At 32.0% G+C, this 23,874-nt stretch overlaps 3 protein-coding genes across 18 annotated transcripts in view; 1 reads left to right on the top strand and 2 right to left on the bottom strand.

Moving 5' to 3' along the window:
• Positions 1-107: 107 nt before the first annotated feature.
• LOC129794853 (MORN repeat-containing protein 4 homolog) lies at positions 108-2,926 on the bottom strand. The gene is made up of 2 exons (XM_055835752.1): positions 2,633-2,926; positions 108-625 (listed from the first exon to the last, which is right to left on the bottom strand). The coding sequence occupies exons 1-2, from the start codon at positions 2,676-2,678 to the stop codon at positions 162-164; spliced, it is 510 nt and encodes a 169-aa protein (XP_055691727.1). The 5' UTR covers positions 2,679-2,926; the 3' UTR covers positions 108-161.
• Positions 2,927-2,990: 64 nt separating this feature from the next.
• Positions 2,991-12,026, top strand: LOC129794850 (fas apoptotic inhibitory molecule 1). Of its 3 annotated transcripts, none has more exons than XM_055835750.1 (3): positions 2,991-3,109; positions 7,447-7,931; positions 10,719-12,026. In XM_055835750.1, the coding sequence occupies exons 2-3, from the start codon at positions 7,505-7,507 to the stop codon at positions 10,919-10,921; spliced, it is 630 nt and encodes a 209-aa protein (XP_055691725.1). In that variant the 5' UTR covers positions 2,991-3,109; positions 7,447-7,504; the 3' UTR covers positions 10,922-12,026. The 3 variants fall into 3 exon arrangements, with proteins under 3 accessions (XP_055691725.1, XP_055691723.1, XP_055691724.1); XM_055835748.1 differs by lacking the exon at positions 2,991-3,109 and adding an exon at positions 6,088-6,372; XM_055835749.1 differs by lacking the exon at positions 2,991-3,109 and adding an exon at positions 6,088-6,851.
• LOC129794827 (atypical protein kinase C) overlaps positions 11,065-23,874 on the bottom strand; it is a 105,064-nt gene continuing 92,254 nt past the window's right edge. For 5 of the 14 annotated variants that reach the window (XM_055835703.1, XM_055835710.1, XM_055835699.1 and 2 more), the window contains 5 exons: positions 22,473-23,088; positions 22,037-22,404; positions 19,632-19,747; positions 19,324-19,450; positions 11,065-16,304 (listed from right to left, as the gene is read on the bottom strand). In XM_055835703.1, the coding sequence (XP_055691678.1) occupies positions 19,363-19,450; positions 19,632-19,747; positions 22,037-22,404; positions 22,473-23,088 (1,188 nt within the window). In that variant the 3' untranslated portion in view covers positions 11,065-16,304; positions 19,324-19,362. Of the gene's footprint in view, positions 16,483-19,323; positions 19,451-19,631; positions 19,748-20,273; positions 20,399-22,036; positions 22,405-22,472; positions 23,089-23,874 lie in introns of all 14 variants that reach the window. The other 9 variants (XM_055835704.1, XM_055835711.1, XM_055835700.1 and 6 more) reach the window with 3 other exon arrangements.

Here is a 23,874-nt window from a genome sequence, read left to right as displayed (position 1 = left end):
AAAATAAGCGAGGAAATGGAATAAAAATCGGTTCAATTTTTCAGCAGGATTGTTGAAAAATCTCAAGGATTACCTAAAAAATAATTCCTCAACAAGACAGAGACATCTTTTTGGCATTTTTTTTTAAATTCATTTTATTCCCACATCCTGCTCATCCTGCACTAAAATGCTTCATCACACTGCGCACGGGCCATTAGGGCAATTTTCTGAGCTTTCTGCACAACTTCCGGGCACCGACGCTTCCGGATGAGACGGCAATCCTGGAAGAAGCCCTCATTGCGCGGAAACCCGTGGCTACCGTCACTGAACGTGACCAAGCCAAGGCCCCAGATGCGTCCACCGCGAAATTCCCCCTCATACCGCATCCCATCGCTGCGCCAGAAGATACCGTGCCCATGGAACCAGCCCTGCATGAATTCCCCTTCGTACTTTGAGCCATCCGGGAAGGACATCACCCCCAGTCCGGAGCACATTCCACCGATGAAGGCACCATCGTAGCGTGTTCCATCGGGCAGTAGGAGGTGCCCCATCCCATGCTTCTGCCCGCGTGCACTCCAATCACCCACATAGCGTGTTCCATCGTCATACCGGAAGCCACCACACTTCACAACACCGCCAAGAATACCTGGAAGTCATGCCAAAGATGCATATAAGAATATCTATGTGAGAAAATATGAAGTTTTGCTGAAATAAAATTATTTTGTGCATTAAAATTTAAAATTTAACGTTTTTTTTTTTAACTTTGTGTGCCTTCCGCTGTCGTAGTCATTTAAATTAAATCTCATTACAAATATGACGGATTTTTAATTTTATTTTGCGGGAGCCAAAAAAAGCAGTTATAAGTTAGCATTTTTAAATTGGCAAATAAATAATATTTGACATTTCCTTTCTAACGTTTGACATTTTCAATACTTTAAATAACTGACACTACATTTTATTGGCGGTTCTTGTCTAACAATTTTGTTAAAGTTTGAAAAAAATTTGAAACTTCAATTATTTCTCTTTAAAGTTTGACACTCTAACATGTTAAGATTTTATCTATTATTTGACGATCATTTTCAAACGTTAAACGTTGTTTTTCTAACGTCGAAGTTCCTTTTTTTTTCTTTACAAAATTTGAATTCTGGAAAGTTTTAACATTCATGAATTGCAATGAATAAAGAATATAAAGAGATAATAGGCCAGCTGAGAAGTAAAATAACTTTTAAATAAAGTCGGCCTAGCCAAATTTTGCACCATTTGATTCAAAGAATTATAAAAAACCTTTTTATACTTACTGGAGTGCTCTAAAACTTATGCTTGTTTCAGAAAATGCGTTTAAATATTCCCATACATTTTCCCATAGAAGCCATCAAAGCCATTGAACGAACAAGTGACGTCACTGGGGGGTTCCAAGAAATTGCTCTCACAAACTACATAAAATACTTTAGTTTTTACAATTTCCACTCAACAAATTATAACGAGGATTAAAAAAAGTACTTCCTACATGAGATAATGCAGAAATAATAAGTAAACACACATTATTTCACAAAAAAAAAATCCCCACAAAAATGAAAATATTTACTCGAAAATTCTCAACTGTCAAATCATACTTTTTCGGAACACGAAGTTCAGCGACGTCGCATGTTCGTTCAATGGCTTCGATGGCTTCTATGGAAAAAATGTATGAAAAATTTTTCAAACGCATTTTCTGAAATGAGCATAAGTTTTAGAGCATGCACGTAAATATTAAAATAATTCTTATATTTTTATGAATCAAATGGTGCAAAATTTAGCTAGGCCGAATTTATTTAAAAGTTTGGAGTCATTTTCCGCTAATTCTACTGGCCTATAAAGGAAATAAAGTTAAAGCGTTCAAAGGCTTAAAAAATTGAAAAGGAAAAATTGGGGGCGTGGCTAATGCGTCTTTAACACTTGGAGGATCGAGGTTTCTAACCTCAAAAGTTTGACCTTCATTTTCTCTTAAAAGAAAATATTTTTACAAGTTTTCTTTCGACGATCTTCAAGTAATTATCCTTCCCTGCACACAGATGTAGAATTTATCACGAAATGTTTAATAGATTTTAATTCTGTGGCGATTAAAAAAAGTCGGATTGGTCACGGTGGCCAGCAAAATTCTGAAAGGGTTAAACGAAACTTCTAGCTTGAGCCTTCTGTCTGATAAATGATTCCTAAAAACTTCCTGAAATAATTCTTTTTTTACTTTTTCTAGTTCTCTAAAAGAACTTTATTTAGCTTCAATCTTATTCGAATGATGTCATGACACAAATAAAAGTGAATAGACTCCTTTTTTCATATCAATCATCAAGATTAATAATTAACTTCCACATAAAATTGCGCCCACACCGGAAAATTAAGCAAAAAAAAAAAAGAAAAATTTGCAAGTTAATTTAGCAAATAAAAAAATTAACTCATCGCATCTTGTTTTCTTGTTCAACACTGCCGATATTTTCACTTTCATCTCAAAATTTCCATTTAATTCCAATTAAATTGTGTGTAGACACCGTAGACACGCATTTTGATGCACAAACTTTGCACGAGTTTTGTAATAAAATTTCTTTTTAATTAAATAGAAAAAAATTATTTAAAATTTAAATTTTATTTTTCTTGTGAACTTGTGGAGAGGACTCACCACCATCCATGAGGAATCGCTGTCGAAGACCTTCTGGTGTGTGCATTGTCTCCTCTCTATTATTCCTTCAAGCACCACCACCCTGTGGATTATGCCTCCCTCACGCGGGAAAGGTTCTCCACATAATTTCTTCGATTTTTTTCTTTTATTATTGAATTAACTGTGCGCGAGGCACATGAAAAAGAAAAATCAATCACCACGATGGGGCTTCTTCTTCTTCAGCAGTTGAGGCTGAAAGTGAAACTGAAACTGTGAGCCACAATTCGCAGTAGCAGACGCTTGAAGAGCGCTCACAGCAGGGCTCACAGAGAGACGCGTCTGTGAAGAGAAAGCACCCGCGTGGGGCCAACGACGCGCGAGAGAAGCACGAAGCTGGAGCCACTCGAGTGCAGAGAAAAAATCTTCACTTTCTATTGCAGCACAGCTAAACATCTCAGAGTTGCTCACAAGCTAATATAGATCTTTCAATGATGATTGGTACCTTTAGTTTTTTTTTAAATTATATTTTTAATGCATTTAATGCTTTTATGGGAGAGAAAAATTTTTGAATGAAACGGTTTTTTTATTAATTAAAAGAAAAATTCGTTTGATCAGAAAATTATTCTTTTCGTCAAGTGTAAATTTAGCTTTTAATCAGCAGAATTTTTAACGGAAAAATTCAGTAAATTGACACAATAATGCTAATTCAAATCAAAGTTTAGATACCAAACAAATTTAATAACGTTTCATTAGTAAAGGAATAAGAAGAAGAATCAGTTTGATTGGCTGATAAATTCATCTTAAAAAGCGTCTTCATTAGTAAACGCTCTCATTAACGGGGTAGAGTTTGTAGTCAAAGATTAATTAGAACAGGATAAAGATATATCTAAAAAAAAGATTTTTTTAAAGAACTAATTCTAATAAAAAAAAAATACTGAAAAAATCATTTCAAGATGGCGGCAAATAATCAAAGTTTTTTTACTTTATATTAGTCATAGGACTGTTGAAAGTGAACGGATTTTATTTTCTTAGCTCTTGTAGAGATTGATTGATTTTCAATCTCAATAATACATTGATCAGAATATTTGAAGAAATATTTTTATTTTTTAGGTTATGAATAAAAATTCAAAATGGCCATCATCCACAATTTTGAAACATTCAACTGAACTTTTTAATAGTTTTAACATGAGAATTTTTAAATTTTGTTTTATTTTGATTTTAGTAGTTGATGTAAAAAAAATCAGTTAGACGTTTTCAGTAATAGCTCAAAATCGGTCAAGTTGTTTTTTAGCCAATATGGTTGCCTAAACCACAAGTTTTTATTTATTTTTTTTCAATATAACTACAAAACTGCTTGACCGATTTTGATTAAATTAGATTTAAATGAAATATTTCACGAAGCCCTACAAATGTTTCAACAAACATTGCAACTTACAAAAATCTTTACAAAAGGACACTAAATTGAGAAACAAAATTCATTTAATATCATGAGACTTAAATAATTTTCCCCCTTTTCTGTGCCTCATATTGAGCTCTTCCCTATAAAATTATTCATTTGAAACTTGACCATGAAATTGCGAAAGAAATATCGATTAGGGGATGGCGGAGACCCTCCCCCATCACTTTCCCTCCAACTGTGGGTGGTTTGGGGTTAAAAATTTCGTATTCTCCACCATCGGTAAAATGCAGTTGAATTGTGTCCTCCGTGGAATATTGCAATAAAATTCAACAAGTTCACCGCAAATAAATTCACTTTGATGTGCCTTTTCTTTGCAAGAAAAAAAATTTCCTGACAAAAGGCCCATCAGACCCCCCCTCAGTATGTTAAGGTTAAAAAAAAAGAACATTTTAAACCTCTTTTCCTGAATATTTCTCACTTAACTAATTTTTCATAATTCGTTTTCACCCCTTGAAAACAAAGAGGGAAAAACATGAGATAGATTTTCTAGGTCATCGATACATTCCACATTATTTTCACGCCGCACAACCCCTCCGAGGGAGTTAGTTTATTCAAATTGAACGTGTCTGTGATGATTATTAAGCGAATGACGAGGGGGTGGCGCCACCCACACTCTTTTTTTTTCTTTCTTTTCAACTTCCCTTACGGGGAAGGATTGCATGTTCCACGAGCTTAGCTCACAGTAGTTTGTAGTCGTTGTAGTTCCGAGAACAGTTATGTGCTGTTAATAAACTACGTGGAAAAAATCTTGAAATTTCTGTATAATTTTCAAAGATTTCAAGGGAATTTCAAAGGTTTCTTGGTTGCTGAATAAGGCTTTAAAAGGGGTGTTTATCTGTCGAATATTTCGATTTATTTTTCCGAATCATAAATCTTGCCGAATAATCCGAATCTCGATGAATAATCTGAATTTTCTTGACGAATAGTTCAAATTTTGGGATAATTTGAATTTAGAAGAATACTCTGAATTTTACCGAATAATCCGAATACAAATTCGAAACCGTATAATCTGAACCTTTACGAATAATCATAATTTTCATGACGAATAGTTGGAGTTTTGAAAATAATTTAAATCTCCTTGACGTATAATCTGAATCTTAACGAATAAATCCAAATCCCATCGAATAATCCGAATAATTTGAATGTTGACAAATATTCAAATTCTCTATGAATAGTCTGAATCATGAAGAATAATCTGAATCTTAACAAATATAATCCGTATCTTGAAGAATAATCCGAATTTCCTTGAAGATTTATCTGAATCTCAGCAAATAATCTGAATCTTCTCAAAAAATAATCTGAATCATGAAGAATAATCCGAATTTTGAAAATAATCTGAATCTTAACGAATAATCTGAATCTCTTTGACGAATAATCGAAATCTAATCTAATACTCTGAATTTACTTGACAAATAGTTCTAATTTTGAGAATAATCTAAATTTTGACGAAGAATTTAAATTTAAACGAATAATCTCAACTTTAACGAACAATTCGAATTTCCTTGACTATTTATCTGAACCTTAACAAATAATATGAATTTTCTCGAAGAATAATCCGAATCTCGACACAATAATCAGAATCTTGACGAACAATCAAATTCTCTTTAAATAATCTAAATCATAACGAATAATCCAAATCTCGACGAATAATGCAAAGATTTTTACTCAGATAAACACCCCTAATTTTCTAAATTTTAAATTTGGCGCCATTGAGATTTTTGTTCACGAGATGGCTCTGGGAGACTGTATGGCCATCTAGTGAGAGGAAAATATTACACAGCATCGTTAAAACGTTAAAAAAGGATGAATAATGAAACAGATTCTGCTAAAAACTTTAGAGAGTCCTTTTAACTTAAAAGTTTTAAGGTAACTTTTTAATTCTTCTTTTTTGAATTGATTTATATTTTGAAAAATATTCAGTCCCCGTGAAACCTATGCTTGGCCCACACTCCATCACCACCCCGTTTGTGGTTTAACTCCTGGGGAAAGTTGATGTTCTCGCGCCAAGAAAATTTCCAGTTCACTTTACGTTCCCTTCTGTGAATGTCCTTTCTCTGTACAATATAATTCCTTCTTACCTAACCATTCTACCCGCCCAATTTGTGATTTTTTTGTACGTTTATTTCCCCTTTTTTGCCTCTTTGTGGAGAAGTTTTGGTGGTGCCAAAAAAAGGGCCCTTCTAAGTTCTATATAAATCAATTTGTTCGCGACATGAAGGGAAAATAAATTAAATTGATTGAAAAAAAAAATTAGTGGTTGTGAATGAAAGACTTTTACAAATTAAGGGGCACGTGAGTTGAGGTAAAAAAGGTTCTAATTTCGCAGCGATTTCTTTATATTTTTACTGATCATTTCTTAAATTAGATTTTGTGATTTATTTTTGTCACATTTTTGAGAATTTTTTGGAGACATTGAATTGAAATTTTAATAAAATATTTGAAGAAGAACTTCGTAGTAATAGGGGAGAAACGGGCAGAGTGAGTTTATTTGAAAAAAATTGTTTTTGGAATAATTCTTTTTGTCGGTAGTTTTGGCAAAACTGAAGGTTTTATTTTACAAAAAATAAATTTGTTTACCTTTTTTCTGACTGAATTTTGGCGGTCGTTCCAATGTTGTGTCCAGTGTTATAGGAGCCTTTTCAACGACTTCATTTCTAAAAATCGGACAAGCGGTTTAGCCGGCAAACAGCTATCTTCACGTGAGGACGCCGTGAAGATACACTCCCTTATTCATCACCAACTGTCTTCAGACATATTCCGCGACATGATAAAATACGCATGGTACGCCTCAAAGCAAATCCCAGAAAAAACATCTTTCCTCAATGTAAACCAAGTTTGTTTCCCAAGAGAAGTATAGGAAAGGTAATTTAATTCCCTTTCCAACTGGTAATTTTTTTTTTAAATCGGTCAAGCAGTTCGTTCGTGGCAGCCATTTTAGTGAACCATAGTGAAAAAATACAAACATGAAACAATTTATTTTAGCATAATTTTTTTTCAATTAATTTAATTAAGTACTTTTCCAAGTTAGAAATGCATGAAATTCACGCAAAAAAGGCTGAACAAGACGTTTTAATTGAGAAATGATTTCTAAAAGCACAATATCGTGATAAAAAGTACGAATGTTTCAATGTTTTTATGTTTCACGTGAACGTTAAAAAGTTAAACGTCAACAAGTTGTCAAAATCTGCAAATTTGAATGGAGCAGCCGTTAATTTTCATAAATCTCAATATCTAATTCCTTTTTCCTCAATTCACAATTTTTATTTTATTTTTAAATATATTCTTAAGAGAATTTTTAAAAGTTTTTGTTTTAAATTAAAAAAAAACCTTTCAAATGCCGCAATTGACCTCAGTCTCCCCTAAATCTTTTCTTCAGAGCTCTTTTGTATCAAAAATCCGCGGAGGAACATTTACGTGAGCACGAGTGTGACCAAATGGCCGAATCAGATGCCAACAATGAGTCAAACCCACCAGCAGCGGTTGATGGCGAGGTGGACGCTGAGGCACGCGAACGCGAGAATTATGCCCGTAGGGAGGTAGCAGCAGAGTGGCAGGTCCCCTTGGGGGGTCGTGTGTACAACGTTGAATTCGAACATGGGACTGCGAGTGGGAAACGCGTCCTTTGGGTGGATCAACGTGAAATTCTTCGGCGTGATTGGATGTTTAAGCTCGTCGGGGAGGATTCCTTTCACCTCGATGGCGTTCGGTGTATTCTACGTGTGGATCCAGCACCTGGGTTCAAGTACACCTACACCCTCTTTGTGGGCGGACAAGCCTTTGAGCAATTCACGGAGCGTCAAGCAAGAGCCCTCAAAGCGTGGGAAATTACAGTTCGCGAGAAATTCTATCGAGTTGTTTTAGGTAAATTTCTTTACCCATTTTTACCCCAGTCTCCCCTACATTTTGACCATCACAGTGACAATCAATGAATATTTTAAGTGCTCCATGAATGAATGTCCCACCTACTCTTTACACGCACTCCCCTCCGCCCCCAACTAAACAACGCAATAAAAATGAAATAAAATTCCCTCTGTATCAACACATTGGGAATTAAATCAAAACAACTCTTCTGTGTAAAAGGCGGGAAAATCGATCGAAAGTCTTGCCGAGAATAAATTTTCTTTGCAAAAAAGAAAAAAACGGAATAAAGGAAAAGAAAATCAATGCAAGAAGACAATAAATAAATTAGAAATAAGAATATTGCAGTAAAGTGAGTGAGGGAATCAAGGAGAAAATAAATCATTTTGGAATATTTACCTATCGTGGATTTAATCACCCTTCGATCGAAATTGTTTTCTGCAAATTTATTTACCATCTTTTCGTGTTTATGATCAATTTTCGTTGTGCGGGTGGTGGCACACGGAAAGGGAACATTTTTTTCCTTGTACATTAAAGACGTTTTGCATGCTTTAGGCAACGCCAATTTATCCCTTCAAATGTAAATATAATTTAAGGAATTTTATAAGAAAGGAAAAAATATCGATAGGGGAGAACAGGGCTAATTAAGTTAATTTGCATGATTCCTTTTCACTTTAAATACTTTTTTTTTCGAAATTGAAATGTGTTGAATTTTCGTAAATAAGGTTAAAGAATACGTTCTAACTAAAAAAAAATGTCCTATAAGATCATCCAGAAAAGGAATATGGTGTTGAAAATACAGCTTGTTTTAATGTCTCAAGCAAACGCGAAAGGGTTAACTCCCTTAAGATCTCATCAAGAACGTAGACAGAAGTGTTTTGATTTATTAGGAGACATTCAAAATGGATTTAAAACGATTTGACATTTCTCTTTTAATTTTTAACTTTGGACGATTCTTTTTTTATGACATTAACCCTTTTGCGTCCATTGGTTCATACATAGACTCAAACCTGAAACATTTATTTTTTTTTTCCAAATTTTACTTAATTTAATTGTTTTTCTAAATTAGAAATGCGTTACTTCTACGTAAATTAGGCCAAAGAGTTTTGATTGAGAAATATTTTTTGAGAGCATCCATAGAATAAGTATTTTAGGTAGGTAATAAAAGAAGCGCATGTTTCAATCTTTCACGTGGACGCGAAAGGGTAAAGCACATTTGAAGTAAGTTTTCCCAGCATTTAACAAATTTTTAATATTTGACGTTCCTTACCTAACTTTTGACACTTAATTTTTTTATGTTTCATTTCCTTTTTTAGCGTTTAACATTATTCTTTTGAATATTTGTTTCAAATTCTTTTATTAACTTTTCAAAGTTGCCATGGCTTTTTTTTTATTGTTTTCTAAAAACTCAACTGCGTGGACTTTTAAAGGATATTTTATAGATCTAAGGACCGATGTTCGTTCTTTTTATCATATAATGTAATAAGATGTTTTCAGAAGACATTTCTCAGTCAAAACGATTTTTTTGACATCTTCTAACGTTTACTGAACGATATACGTCAATTAAAAAAAACTTCACTGTGTAGGGTCAACGTATGATTTAATTAATATGTACGTGAAAGGGTTAAGTTGTTTTTTTGTGTGAAAGAAGCTAACGCTTAATTAAGATTTTCGTGATTATAAAAAAGTTTTCTTTCAATAAACTAAATCAAATAGTGAAATATTTGAACGTGTGGGAACTATTTTAGGTTTTGTCGCAATTCTTAACTTTTTCCTGGGGTTTAATCCCAATTGTCGTGATTTTTTTTTAGTTTTGCAAAATCATAATTTTAAAATTGGCTAATTCGGTAATATTCGTATAATTCACCAAAGAAATCAAAATATTTGTTTTTAGTCTTAAAATTGCAAAGATTGAGGAGCACCGGCCTGAAAAAAATTTAATACAAGCCTAAAAAGGATTAAAATCAAGCCGAAAATAGTAAATTCAACCCGAAGAATGCTAAATTCAAACCTAAAAATAACTAAGTTACAGCCTAAAGGTTTTCAGCCCTAAAAAGGCAGAGTATTCAATCTCAAAAACGTTAAAATAGTTTTTAATTTATTACCAATTAATTGATTAATTGAAGCCTAAAAAGGATCAAAATTAAAGCCTGAATAGTAGTAAATTCAAGCCGAAAAGGGCTTACTTTTTTCGATTTTTAGCAATTTGCGATGTTTATCAGAATTAAAATATTTAAATTTTCGTAAATATTCAGTTGATTCGCCACAATAATCAAAATATTCGTCAGATTCCCCCTTGATAACTGAACTAAAATTCTAGAAATTTCGCATAAAAATGTTTTAAAATTCTTCCTTTAACTGGCGGATTCTGATAAAAATCTTTACTTAAAATTCTATACTTGTATGATTTTTGGTGTTCTGGGAAAAATCTTGGGAGATTTTGACAATTTATTTGAATCTTTAGTCGGGGTTTTGATGGAAAATTCCTTTTCAATGGTTCTTTAAAGATCTTTTTGACTGTTTTTCTATTATAGAACAAACAAATCATTCTCATTCTAATAGAACGGCATAAGAACAAATTTAATAAATATCAACTGTCAAAATCTTACAACTTTTAAGTTGTTCGAAAAAAAGAAAAGATTTTTATCAGAATCGGTCTCTGAATCTATTTGAATTTTGCAAAAAAGGTTTTTATTGCATTCTTAGGCACTCAAAGATAATAAAGATTTTTTTTTATCAGATAAACATTCCATGCTCTTACCTTTTATAATAATCTTCTTGTCCGCACAGAGAAAGACACCCTCAACGTGTACCTGAATGGTCGTTTGCGCGAAGAAGTTGGTGAATTCGTTGATGGTGGTGCTGATACAACATTTCAAGCCGATGGGAACACCTTCATCCTCCACAGTCGCAGTAGTGGCAACAAACGCACCGGAATCGTTCACAGCGTCACTGTAAATGGTGCCCCCGTGCCCGAAGTGGAAATCAAGTGAAGATGGAACTCCTTCCCAACACATCCGGCTCGTTGCGAAGGGTTAACCCCAACCCCTATCACACGTAGTCGAGACACACTGCTCCCAAAGCAAGCAGTGGAGACACCGTGTGCGCGCGCTTTCGAATAAAAGAAGAAAAGAAATTTTCTTTTTGATTTTTTCTCAATGTTTTTTTCATTGTTGTTTAATTCTCATGCTATTTGTTTTTGTTTTCTTCTTCATCAATATTGTATTTTATCATTTTAATATTTTTTCTCATTTTTTTTCTTGCAATACAAACCATTTGATTAATCATCGATAAATTTATATTATTTTCTATTTTTTTTTAAAAAAGGAGAAATATTTATATATTCTTTAAAAGGGAAAAAAAACTTTAATATAAATTTGATAAAATAGAAAATTGTGAATAAAGATCTCAACTTTTTATTAGGTTAATGTCTAAAATAAAAATCCTTTGATTTTCTTTTCATTAAATGTGAATTTAAAAATTGAAAAAGAGAAAAAGGATTTTCATAAATTGGGAAATATATAATATTAGTTTTTTTTCTTAGAAATTTTAGAGGAGTTTTTCTTTTGCATTTTTCAACTGTAAATAATGTTTTACTTTTTTTTTCATCTCCAAAAGGATGGAGTTTTTAATAAATTCATAACATTTTGTTTTTTCACTAATATATCTCTTCGTCTTTTTTTCTGTTTTGTTAATAAGTGGAAAGTTTTTTTTTCATCTCTTCTCATTTCAATAATATATAAGAGGCTATTTTTTATATTGTTTTTTCTTCAAAAATTTTTTCAATAGAAGAAAGAAAATACTGTGAATATTTTTCAATTTGTGGTTGTTAATTGTTTTTTTTTCTTTTCATCTCAATATTTAAAACATTATAGAAATTCACTTTTTTTCTAATATATATTTTTTATATTACATTATTTAACACCCTTTCACAATTTGCAAAATTCAAAAAATATGACGTTGAAAAGGTTAAAGAAAAAACTTTGTAAAAGAAAAACAATTCAAACACAAAAAATGGGAATACTTTTAATACTTTTTTTTTGTCTTTTTTATGTAAATATTTTTGAGATAATAAAAATATTTCTAATTGAAAAAAAACTCATTTTTTTTATTTAAAAATTAATTAATAGGAATTAAATATTTCTAGAAAAAAAACACACGGAAAGCATCAATAAAACATACGTGTTTCATGATGCAGGAATGAAACATTAAATGAAATTAGTAGTTGAAATAAATGGAAAATTAATCAAATTTCTATCAACACAGAGAAAGGAGTTTAAGAAAGAAAAAGACTAAAAATTATCTTAAGAACAAATTAAGCCGTAATGCCTAACAAAATCCATCTAATACAACTAAAATTCAAACAAAAGGAGTTTATTCATTTTAGGGTGCTCATGATGTTACTGAATGACAATGTTCTACATTAAGCTTTGGTCAAATTAGAGACTCAAATTGTTGTAAAAATTTAAAAAAATTTTAAATTTAAATTTTAAATTTAATTTTAATTTATTTTGCTGAAAAATTTCAGTCCGTGATAAAGTATTTTAACTTCTGGACAATTTGAGCATTAACGCATAAGCTTTATAAATAGAAAAAAAAAAAAACATTTACAGGGCTCCAGGAACAAGCCTGAAAATCCACAACTCGTATATTTTTATATGAAGCATATGCATCAGTGCTTAATTGCTAATCGGATTATAAACGCTAATGCTTCATGTAGAGAAAAATGCATCAGAGTTCTATTCAAGTCATCCTATAACACAATTCAAATGGCTTGAAAGATCAGAGAAAAATTTTCTACTTTATTTTAAAAGTTGTATGTTAGTTTTCTAAAATAGGGACTTGTTTCAGTCATTTTGAAACAAAATATGCTTCAATCATTCGCAAGTTTCAGATAAAAGTCTATCCAGATTTTCTTGATTATTTTCTCCATTCTCTACCATAACATTAAAATTCTCAGTAAGCACCTTAAAATGAATAAACTCCTTCATTTAGAGATCTCAACATTAAACAAAAAAAATTGGAGCAAAAACCCAAGAAATTCGTTACAATTTGAAAATTCAAAATAGACGTCAAAAATGACATTTCGGTTGATTTACAACCTTCTACAGGCTCTTGATTAAAATCATTCAAATCATTAATAAAATTATTTATTTTCAATCTTTCTTAATAAATTAAAAAGAACAAGTGATGATGAAGTTAATTAAAGAAAAAAAAATATTTTTTAATATAATGTTAAATGAAGAAAAAAAAAGGAATATTTTAACCGTTAAAACATTTAAAAAATAACTTCAAAATAATGATGAATGAAAGGAAAAAATGAGACAATTTCTTATATTCCCTAAACATTCTTTCGCATTATTTTTTTTTTATTTCAAAACTCACTTTTTCAATAATTTCTTTTCGTCTGACACTTAAAATTCTTTTCGTGTATTAAAGACAAAAAAAATAAACACACGGTTAAAATTTTTGAGCATCTTTTTCTTTTTTTAATAAAATTTCTCCTAAAATTCTTTTATTCACTTTGCTTTCAATATTTGTTTTTTCATCTATTTTCTAACTCTTTTTTTTTGTTAATTTCTTCAGTTTTTTTTAAATGCTTTTTTTTATTTTATTGAATTATTCAAAAATGTTCTGGAACTGCATTTATGTTTTGTTTTTTTTTTTAATAAGTTGTGTGTGTGCAAAAAAGTAAATATCTTTTCAAATAGTTTTTTTTTGTAATATATAATATATTAATATATTTCATTAAAGTGCCTAGAATGTTAGTTTATTTGCTATATACACCTCATCACTTGTTTTTTTTTATTCTTATTTTCAATGCAGCATTGCCATAGAAATGCTCGCTTTTTATCTCAATTTAATCTGTTTTTTCTTTTATTTACAAGACGATTTTCGTTGATTTTTCTTTATTTTTTCTTTTTCTTTTAATCCTTCCATTTGATTTTCTTTTTTTTCTATCATGTCTTGCATTATTAAGCTGTTTTTGCTTTAATTTTTTTTTGTATTTATCAGTTGATTTTTTTTGTTTATTTTATCTTTTCATTCTCCTCTCAAAATATTTTATAACTACTATTGCTAAATATTAATATTTACTAAAAAATGTTTCATTATATATGTGATTTTTAGAACTGTTTTTTTATCTTCATTTATTCCATTTTATGACAAAATAACGATGTCTTTTTTTTTGTTTTCTCACTCACTACGCAATGTTTTATCTCATTATACGTTTTTTAAATAAAATACTAAAAAATATCTTGTTTTATTACTTATTTTTCATCTTTTTTTTTAATACTTGAATTTCCTTTTTTGACGTCACGCATTTTACGGGTTTTTTTTTTAAATTAATCTGTGATCTTTTTTATCGAAAAAATCGTGATTTTTTATCTTATCTTTTAAGTAATACTTTTGCAATTTATTATTTTTATTTTTAAATATTCAGAGAAATGAATTTTGAAAAGATTTGTTTTTTTTTCAGCAATATTCGCAGAAGTGTTTTGAAGTGAATTTTTTGAAAATTTCACGAAACTTGGTAGTGAATTTTTTCAAAGAGAAAGCAATTCGTTTTTTTGCATTGAATACTAAATGGATTGATTAACATGATTAGGATTTATTTGCAATTATTTGGTGAAATAAGACCCCAAAATTACAATTAAAACAGAATCTTAATGAATTTCAAAAACTAAAATTGTTGTGATGGTGTAACGTTCGGATTTTTCATAAATATGAGGTATGGCAATGATAACGGCTAAATTTAAAAAAAAGTCTCCAATTTGGGAGGGGAAATGTCAGCCATCAGTCTGGATTGAGTTGTCATTAAGAGGAGATTTGTGTTTTTCTCTTCATTCCCCAAATTATGAAAAGTTGGAAAGTGGTTTGAATTTGGGATTCTTTTGCCGGAAGCCAAGAGGGACACCGATAGAGATTCCTTCATGATTCCACTCGGAACTGGCGCCCTAATCAAAGTGAAGGAGAGTCGGAGATTGTGACAACGGTCGTGGTGACCACGGTTGTCACAAGAAGCCCAACAAAGGTTATATCCAGAAGAAGAGGTGAGAATAAATTGAAGAGAGAGTAGCAGAGGTTGTTTCAATGGTGGGGAACTTTATATAGAGTGGCGCATAAGTTAATGCATGATTTAAGGCTGGTTTACATGCAAAATCATGCATTAACTTATGCGCCACCTAGTATATAATGGAAAGTACATGCAAAACTTCTTTTCTCTTTCAATAAACTGTAACGTTCGAAATGTGTAACGAAAATTTTTAAAATTCTCCCTCTCCAAATGCAGCGCGGGCGCCCATAAAGTAACATACACTAACTGCCCCGCGGGTGCTTTACTTTTCATTACAGGGAAAAAGACAGTATGTGCCCAGCCGCAACAACATCAACATCAGCATCACCTAACACGAGGGGCCACTGAGCCTGAAGAGTCTAAGTTTGTGAAGTCCCTCACGCGGCCCGAAGATTTGTCGATTACCGTGAAAGAAAAGTGCATGAAAATTGGATTTTAAAAGAAAAATGAAAATATAAACTATTCAGTGGCAAAGTGAAATTTATGCGTTTTATTTACGAAGCTGAAGAAGAAATAGTTACAAAACCTTTTATAATAAACATCGCAAAAATGACGAATTTAAAAAAACTTCTCTCACGCAACTTTTAGTTTGTCAGTGACGATAACTACAGGCAGTCCACGTAGATCATCTCAGTGTCCATCATTCTTAAGTACGAACTCATACCGTAAAGCTGTACCCATACATTTTGTTAGGAAACACGTTTTCGTGTTTTTTCTCACTTGGTCCTTGTTAAATTGTGCCGCGCTGTCACTGTCAAACAAGAAAAACGCTCATGAAACATAGAAATCGCGTTTCTTGTTTGACAGTGACAGCGCGATACAATATATGAAGGAGAAAGTGAGAAAAAACCACGAAAATGCGTTTCTTGCGAAAAGCTATAGTTAGGCCTTTAACATCTTTCGTAGGCTGAATCTTCGTCTGGTATTATTGTTTTCATTAATCTTTTAGCAGGAATTTAGCAAACAAATCCCAACCAAAGTAATTAATCCATTTAATTTGCAAACAACAAAAATAAAAGCTCTAATTTTTTAAAAGAAAAATTCGCATTTTTCCACATTTTCCTTTCACTTCACAATCAATTTTGTTACTATAAAAGTTCCTCATTTTTTGTCTTTTTTCTTCTTTAACTTTAATCTCCTTAACATTTTCTTTTTTTTTCATTTTTTTTTGTGTTACCGGCTTAATTCAATGGAAGGCAAAACATGTGCTGCAGTAGACTCTTGGATGGTGGTGGAGGTAATTGAAGAATGCTGAGATCATCCACAACAGAATCGTAGTCGCTGGAGTCATCTCCATATAGCTAAAATGTTCCTTCTTGTTTAGACTTCTTTCTTTTTTCTTTCATCTTTTCTTTCCTTTCACCACACAATCGCTCAACATTTTTTCTTTCATTTACATTTTTCATTTTATCTGAATTTTCTGTAACTTGTTCTGTAGTCACGGGGATGTGTGAGAATTTCGACAGTCTCGATAATTGGCTTTTGAGGGGGGTCACACGTTGAATTTTATTTGATTTTTCATTTTTGCAGAGTGTGTTGTAAATGTTTTATTTGTTTTGGGGGAAGTTTTTCATTTATTTTTAAAGTTTTTTAATGAATAAAATGTTTTAAAGTTTTATTTGTTATTTTGATGTTTTATTTTAAAGATATATTTCATTTGAGAAGTTGTGGAAGAGGTGAAAGTGTTGTTGGATTTAAGTTAAAAAAAAAGAGAAAAGAGAAAAAGAAAAAAAGATTTATATAAATTTAATATTTTCTAGTAGCGAATTATCAAGTGTCGTCTCACTTCATTCTCTCCACAGAATTTATTTATTTTTTTCAAACAGAAAACATCCAATTTTTCAAGCACTTTCTAGGATTTACACGAAAAAGAAAAACACTTTGGGATTTTTTTTTGCTTAATTTTCAATTAATAATTCAATTTTTTCGCAACAGTGTTGGTCGTTTTTTTTTTCGGAAGAGTCACATTTACTTAAAGGAAAACTTTCAAACTTCTTTATGAAAATATCAATGTGAGCTGAAATATTTCAGGATCTGAATTTAAGATTAAACGATTTGCTGAAACATTTCAAGACTAGAATAAACTTTGAGGTCCATGAAGTAAAATTACAGTTCCTCTAAAGAAAATAATCAAAATTTCAATTTATAAAAAATTTTAAAGTTTAAAGAAAAAAAAATACATTAAATACATTTTTCGACTTTATTAGATTGAATTTAATTGAGATTGAGTCTTTCTGATCAACTTGAGACTCGTGATTGACAATTGGAATTTTAAAATTTTTCGATAAGTATTAAAATTTCAAATTAGTATAACGCTGAAATTTTCGTTTTTGGATAATGAAATATTAAAAATTAAAGCTCAAAAATAACTTCTGAATTCTGAATAATCTGAAATTTTCAATTGAGACCGAGGAAGGCCGAGATCTTGAAGTTTTTCTTTCAAAAAATTGAAATTTTACATTTAGGCCCTCAGAGTCTTCGTTTCAAATATTGAAATTTAATTTTCAGATCTTTTTTAAATTGAAATCAAACATTCTAGTCTTGAATGTTTTCTTAAAGAATTGAAATTTAACATTCATACCCTGAAAGTTTCTTTAGAATTGAGATTTTTCATTCAGATCCTAAAAATTTTTCTTTCAAAAATTGAAATCTAACATTCGAAAGAATTGAAAGAAAGAAATTGAAAGTAACATTGAAAGTTTCTTTCAAAAATTAAAATTTAACATAAAGACCCTGAAAATTTCTTTAAAAATGAAATTTATCATTCAGACTTTAAAAGTTTTCTTTCAAAAATTGAAATCTAACATTCGGCCATGAAGTTTTCTTTTCAAAAAAATGAAATTTAACATATACCCAACGAGACCTACTTTCCCAAATGCTGCCCTATGTCGAAATAATTTCCAAAATATGTCGAAAGTAGCTGCCCTATTTTGGAAGGAAATCATCTTTCGAAATATATTCGGGATATTTCCCTATCAATCAGCCCAATTTCTGCCTTATTTTTAAGTAAAAAAATTGGGCAGCCCAAGTGGAAAATATTTCGAAAAAGTTTCGACCCTCTTCCCAATAGGGAATTGGGTGTCGACAGTCTGTCGAAATTTTTCCTTCCTCCATTTCCTTAAATATTGGGAAAAAATAAGGCAACTTGTCGACTAATATTCGACATGCTTTCGACAATCTTCCCAATTTTTGCCCTATTTCTTCCCAATTTCTGCCCTTCTCCAGATTTTTGATTTCATATTTTGTCAACAGATGGACTTTAAGGTTTAGAGGTTAATGAGCTCAATGGCGTACTCATTCGTGCGCGGCAAATCAAAAATTTACTTGCTAAAATTAAATTCGATTTATTAATTATCTGAGACTTTTGCATCCAAAATATGTTGACCAACATGTTTCAGGATGTGTAAAGAAATTTTAAAAATACTTTCAACAAAGTTTTGGAAAATTTCATTTTTTTATGTGCAATTAAAATATATTTAAAAATTTGAATTTGTGAAATGCAATGGCATTTTATCGCCTATGGCAAATATTCATGACGGGAAAAGGGTGTGGCATGGTTTTCCAAAGACCAAGCGTCAGGATAAGTCGCAATATAAAAATATTAATATTTATTAATATCGTGTTCCATTTTGTCTTGGCATTTTATTGTTGTCATGTAAAATAACGCCATGGAGGCCCCAATATAATCATGTGATGTGTGAAAAGAGCAGAAGAATATAAAAATATGTTGTTTGAATTGAATATCATTGGAGAGAAAGAGAAGAATAATGAGTAAATCAAGGCAATACATGTCGACATACTTTCGAAAATTTTCCCTATTTCTGCCCTATTTCGACGGTCCGTCGAAATATGGTCGGCCACGTTTCGACAAAGCTTCCCAATTAGGCAGAAATAGGGAAGATGCTTTCGACGAACTTTCGACAGAAAAATTGGGATTTTTATTCCCCATTTTTCGTCAAGGCGTCGAAATTTTGACCAATTCTCGCCGTATCCCTGCCGACGGATTTTCGAAAATTTTCCCTATTTTCAAGCGATTTCTCTCCTTGGGATTAAGCCCTCAAAGTCTCAACTAATGAAATTTAGCATTCAGTCCTTTAAAGCCTTTAAAGTTTTCTTAAAAAAAGTGAAATTTATTATTAAAATCCTGAAAGTTTCCTTTAAAAGTTGAAATGTGTTTTTTTCATGACCACCACTGTGTAACGCATCAAACGTAAAAATTGGTGAATTTTACATGAAAATTTCATTTGTGTAAATCCCAAACAATGCTCCACACTACACAACATACAAACGTGACAAATTTAGAAGGTATTTTCTTCTTACCTGCGAATGGTAGGGATGCAGCTCGCACGTTGCGTGGTGTCAGACGCAATCCTCGAGGGACATCAGCAGAGGATTCACATATTCGAACCCTTCAAACTCCGATTGATCGATCTTTGCGATTACACTCCTACGTGGGATAAAATGCAGCACATTAGGCTTATTTGTTTCGAAAAATTCAATTTTATTTCAATATTTTCTTCTTCTTCTGGCACTCAGTGTGCAAGCAAACGACCCAAAAAGTAATCATGCAGGAGGATGAACAAATATAAAAGAAATTTAACAAAAAATAAAATAATTAATTTACTTACTCATCATCTGGTGTCAAGTGAACAGGCTCATCCGTGAATTCAGGTGGGAAATTGGCCAGATCTCTATCAGAGTCTAATCTTGGCTTAAATGGAGGCGTTACTTGTTTTTGCTCAAGCTAAAGAATTTTTCATCGCCAAAGATGGGCGGAGTAGCCGAAAAAACACATAAGAAAAAAAATGTCTAAAAATCATGCAAAAATATTTTATAATAAATAAATTATTATCTGTTTTTAACGCTAACATTGCTCTTATGCTAAATCTATAAATTATTTCGCAATTTGGAAGTTTTTTTCTTTTGAAACTTTCTTCTAGATCAATTTAATGATGATTTTGCATATTTTTAAGCTCATTTAAACGAATTCTTTTTTATCAATCAAAAATTTATTAATTTAATAATTAAAAATTGATTTTAATCATTTTTTTAAATCTTTAAATCAACCAGAGCCAAAATTACTGAAAATCTTCGAAAAGAATGAATTTTTCATGCAGAATGCAAAAGAAAAAAATCTTCCATATTGAGAAAAATTTAAAAGCATTAATTCAATAAAATAAAAATTAACAAGAGAATAATTGAACGAGGGGGGGGAGGAGGGCGCAAAATGCAGACACTGAGCGAGCCATCGCGAACACGGCGACACTTACGGGTCGTCTGGGGTCAATTCGGGCGGTTCCCGCGTGAACTGCGGATCAAAATTGGCCGCAAGATCGGGCTCCTCGTGATCAGGGAAGGACGGCACGTACGGCGGAGCCACTTCTTTCTGGGCCAGCTGTACAGTACACACACAGATACAACATACAAATAATATGAAATTGAACGCATCAGATTTAGAGGAATAACACATCCCCTAATCTGGACAAATCTCTGTGTGAAGAAGAGGGGCTGGGGTGGCCTCAACAAGCAAAGAAAATTGGAAAAGTTTCATTTTGAGCAATTCCCCTTCGCAACTTCATATCGCATAAATTGACCAATTTGCGCAGTTCTTGGTTACTTTTTCGCACCCTTTGCCATGTATTTGATACTTATTCTTCCCTCTCAATTAATTCACTTTTGCAAGTTGAGTCCTTCAACATTGTCGCGCATCCCATTCTAAAGTACTTTCATTGATAATCTAGTAGGCAAAAAAAATTGAATTTGAGTCACATCTAAAGAGCTATAAAATCGCTGGTTGAATCAGAAAATATCGTATAAAGATCGTATGAAGTTTAAGAAAAAAAAATTAGAACAATTTTTCGAGAAAAGTTGATTGCAGGAAAATCTCATAAGTTTTCAATCGTTGGAAAATCGTTTAAATAAATATTTTAAGGCCTTCATATATGTAGCTTTTATATGACATAGAAAAGAAATTGTATAAAATTACTATAAAATAAGAATAAAAATTAAAGAAAGGTTTCACAAAATACTGCAAAATCTGTATATTTTCCAGTGCTTTTCCGGAAAATAGTCAAACTTTTCTTAGTCTTTGACAGTGCCCTACGATAATTTAAAAACAAAATTCGGTTACGCGCTTGAGGACTGAATCGCAGTAAAATAAATAACTATCTTTTAAGTGATTTTATGGTAGATTCTGATAAAAACCTTTCTTTTTTTTAAATTCGTTAGTTTTAAGATTTTTGGTACCTATTCCGGGTAATTTCTCTAGGATTTTGACATTTTGTTTATACCTTTAATCGTATTTTTGAAGGAAAATTACTTTTCAGACTTTTTCAGAGATCTTTCTAACCTTTTTTTCCTGAACAACAAATTCTTTGTTTTTCTTTTCTAGGGAGACAATATAGAACGAATTAAAAACACTCATCTGTCAAAATCTATTCTATTCTATCTATTCTAATCTAATCTAGGTCTATTTTCCCGCGTGATTTCCGTTCTTAGAAAATTTTAAAGTTTCTTGAAGATTCTATGTTCGATTTAAAATTAAGATTTGAAAAACGGATACTTCTCAGACTGAAGAAGATAGGTTTATAAAAGAAAAGATTTTTAAAATATAAAAAAAAGATTAAATAAATAAATAAAACTTCATCATAACCTAATCTTAATAATAATAATTTATGTCTGTCATATAAAACATTTTTTTGCAAAGTTCTTCACTCTCAATATTATTATTGAGAGAATAGTTTTATTTTTTTTTAAATAATTTCTGAACAATTTAATTTTATTTTATTGAATATTGAACCTCAAGTCTATTAGGAGGTTTTATTTGTCGTTATTTTTTTTTAAACCTTCTTTACACAAAAAAAGCATTTTAGAATGGGATGCGCAACACTTCAGCTTCAATTGCTAAAGTTCTTTTCCGCATAGGAGGAAAAATTTTAATTTTTGTTGTTTTTTTTTTTTAAGAAAAGTTAATGAAAATTGAAAAGAAAAATGGGAATTAAGAGTTAAAGACAATCAACTTTGGCACACTTACCAATTCCCAATCGATGCTTTTGAAGAAGGGATGATTGACAATGTCCATAAAGGCGGACTCCCGCTGGCAACCGAGTCGATCGGCGGGATTTTTGTGGAGGAAACCTTTGAGAACTGAGGCGGCTTTCACACTAAGTGACCGCGGTATGCGGATGGTCTTCTCGAGGATCACCTGAAAGAGGTAATCCTCGGTGTTTTGGTCCGGATTGTCAGACGCACCGGCAATGTCAAAGGGACTGCGGCCAGCGAGCATTTCATACAGGAGCACCCCGAGAGCCCACCAATCCACGGAAAATCCATAATCTTCCCCACGAAGAATTTCTGGGGCAATGTAGTTTGGAGTACCGCAGAATGTTGAAGTTGTGTCACCTGAAAAAACCCAACAAATCCCACCGAGTTAAGCTATGAGACCTCCCGGTGAAAGTAGCCTAACTCACCTGGCCTTATACCCTCTTTACACATCCCATAGTCCGTGAGCTTAATGTGCCCCTCGTGATCCAGCAAGACATTATCCAACTTCAAGTCACGATAGATGATGCCCTTTTCGTGCAAAAAGTTAAGCGCCAAACTTATTTCAGCCGCATAGAAGCGTGCATGTTCCTCCGGCAGATGACGCTGCCGCTGCATGTGGAACATCAAATCACCCCCGCGCACGAATTCAATGACGAAAAACAGCCGCGAGGGTGTCTGGAAGCACGAATGCAAACCCACGAGGAAGGGATGATTGGATGCCGTCTCAAAGACATGCTTCTCCGTTTGCACCCAATCAATGTCCTCATCATCCGTCACGAGGGCCTTCTTGATCACCTTCATGGCGTAGATGCGACGTGTTCGCTTCAGCTCCACCATCAGCACTTTCGCATAACTACCGCGTCCAATCACCCGAATGAGCTCAAAGTCATCCAGTGAGTACTGACGCTGAGCCCCCGGCTCTAGGGGCTCATCGGAACTCTGGAGTGCCTCCACGGCTACATGGTCACCACCCTCAGCTAGTTCCGGCACGAATTCCTGCGCCGGCAATAGGTGATCTTTCTGTATCTCCCCATTGATGTCCTAATTTCACAAAATAAATTTCTTATTTTAATTTTAAAGCAAAAATACGTTGGTTTTTTTTTAATTTTCCGTCTGAGTGTTTTTTTTTAAATAGGAGAAAAGGAGTTTACCCGCTTCCAATAGCAAAAATTCCAAATAATTGTTTTTTACTTCAATTTAGTACATTTTAGACTTGCTTTAGTATACTTTTGGCTAGATTTGAATACTTTTTAGACTATTTGTCCTTAATCTGAACCCTATTATAGCTAAAAACTGAATAACTTTTTCCGCTTGGATTTAGTACATTTAGAACATGACTTTAGTACACTTTAGACTAGAATTTAGTACTTGTCCATAATCAAAAGATTTTTATGACTAAAAGCTGAATAACTTTTTCTGCTTTAAATTAGTACAGTTTGAATATGAATTTAGTACAGTTTAGACTAGAATTTAGTACTTGTCCCTAATTTTAATCCCATTATGACTAAAAGCTGAATAACTTGTTCCTCTTGAATTTAGTACATTTTGGACATAACTTTCGTACACTTTAGACTAGAATTTAGTACATTTAGTACAAGAATATAATTCTGTTTAGTACTTTTTTAGGCTACTTGTCCTTAGAACCTCTTAATTATTAAAAAAAAATGAATATTTTTCTTTGATTTGAATTTAATACATTTACATAGAACATGACTTTAGTACACTTTAGGCTTGAATTTAGTACTTGTCCTTAATTTGAATCTAGCGATTAATTTCATATTCTTTCTTGATTCTCGTATATTCTGAATGTTTCCTTGTATGAAATTT

The sequence above is a fragment of the Lutzomyia longipalpis genome, chromosome 4 (genome assembly GCF_024334085.1).
Source record: "Lutzomyia longipalpis isolate SR_M1_2022 chromosome 4, ASM2433408v1".
Classification (NCBI taxonomy): Eukaryota; Metazoa; Arthropoda; class Insecta; order Diptera; family Psychodidae; genus Lutzomyia; species Lutzomyia longipalpis.
Note: the sequence above shows the minus strand (reverse complement) of the source record. Positions and strands in the feature narration are given on the sequence as shown.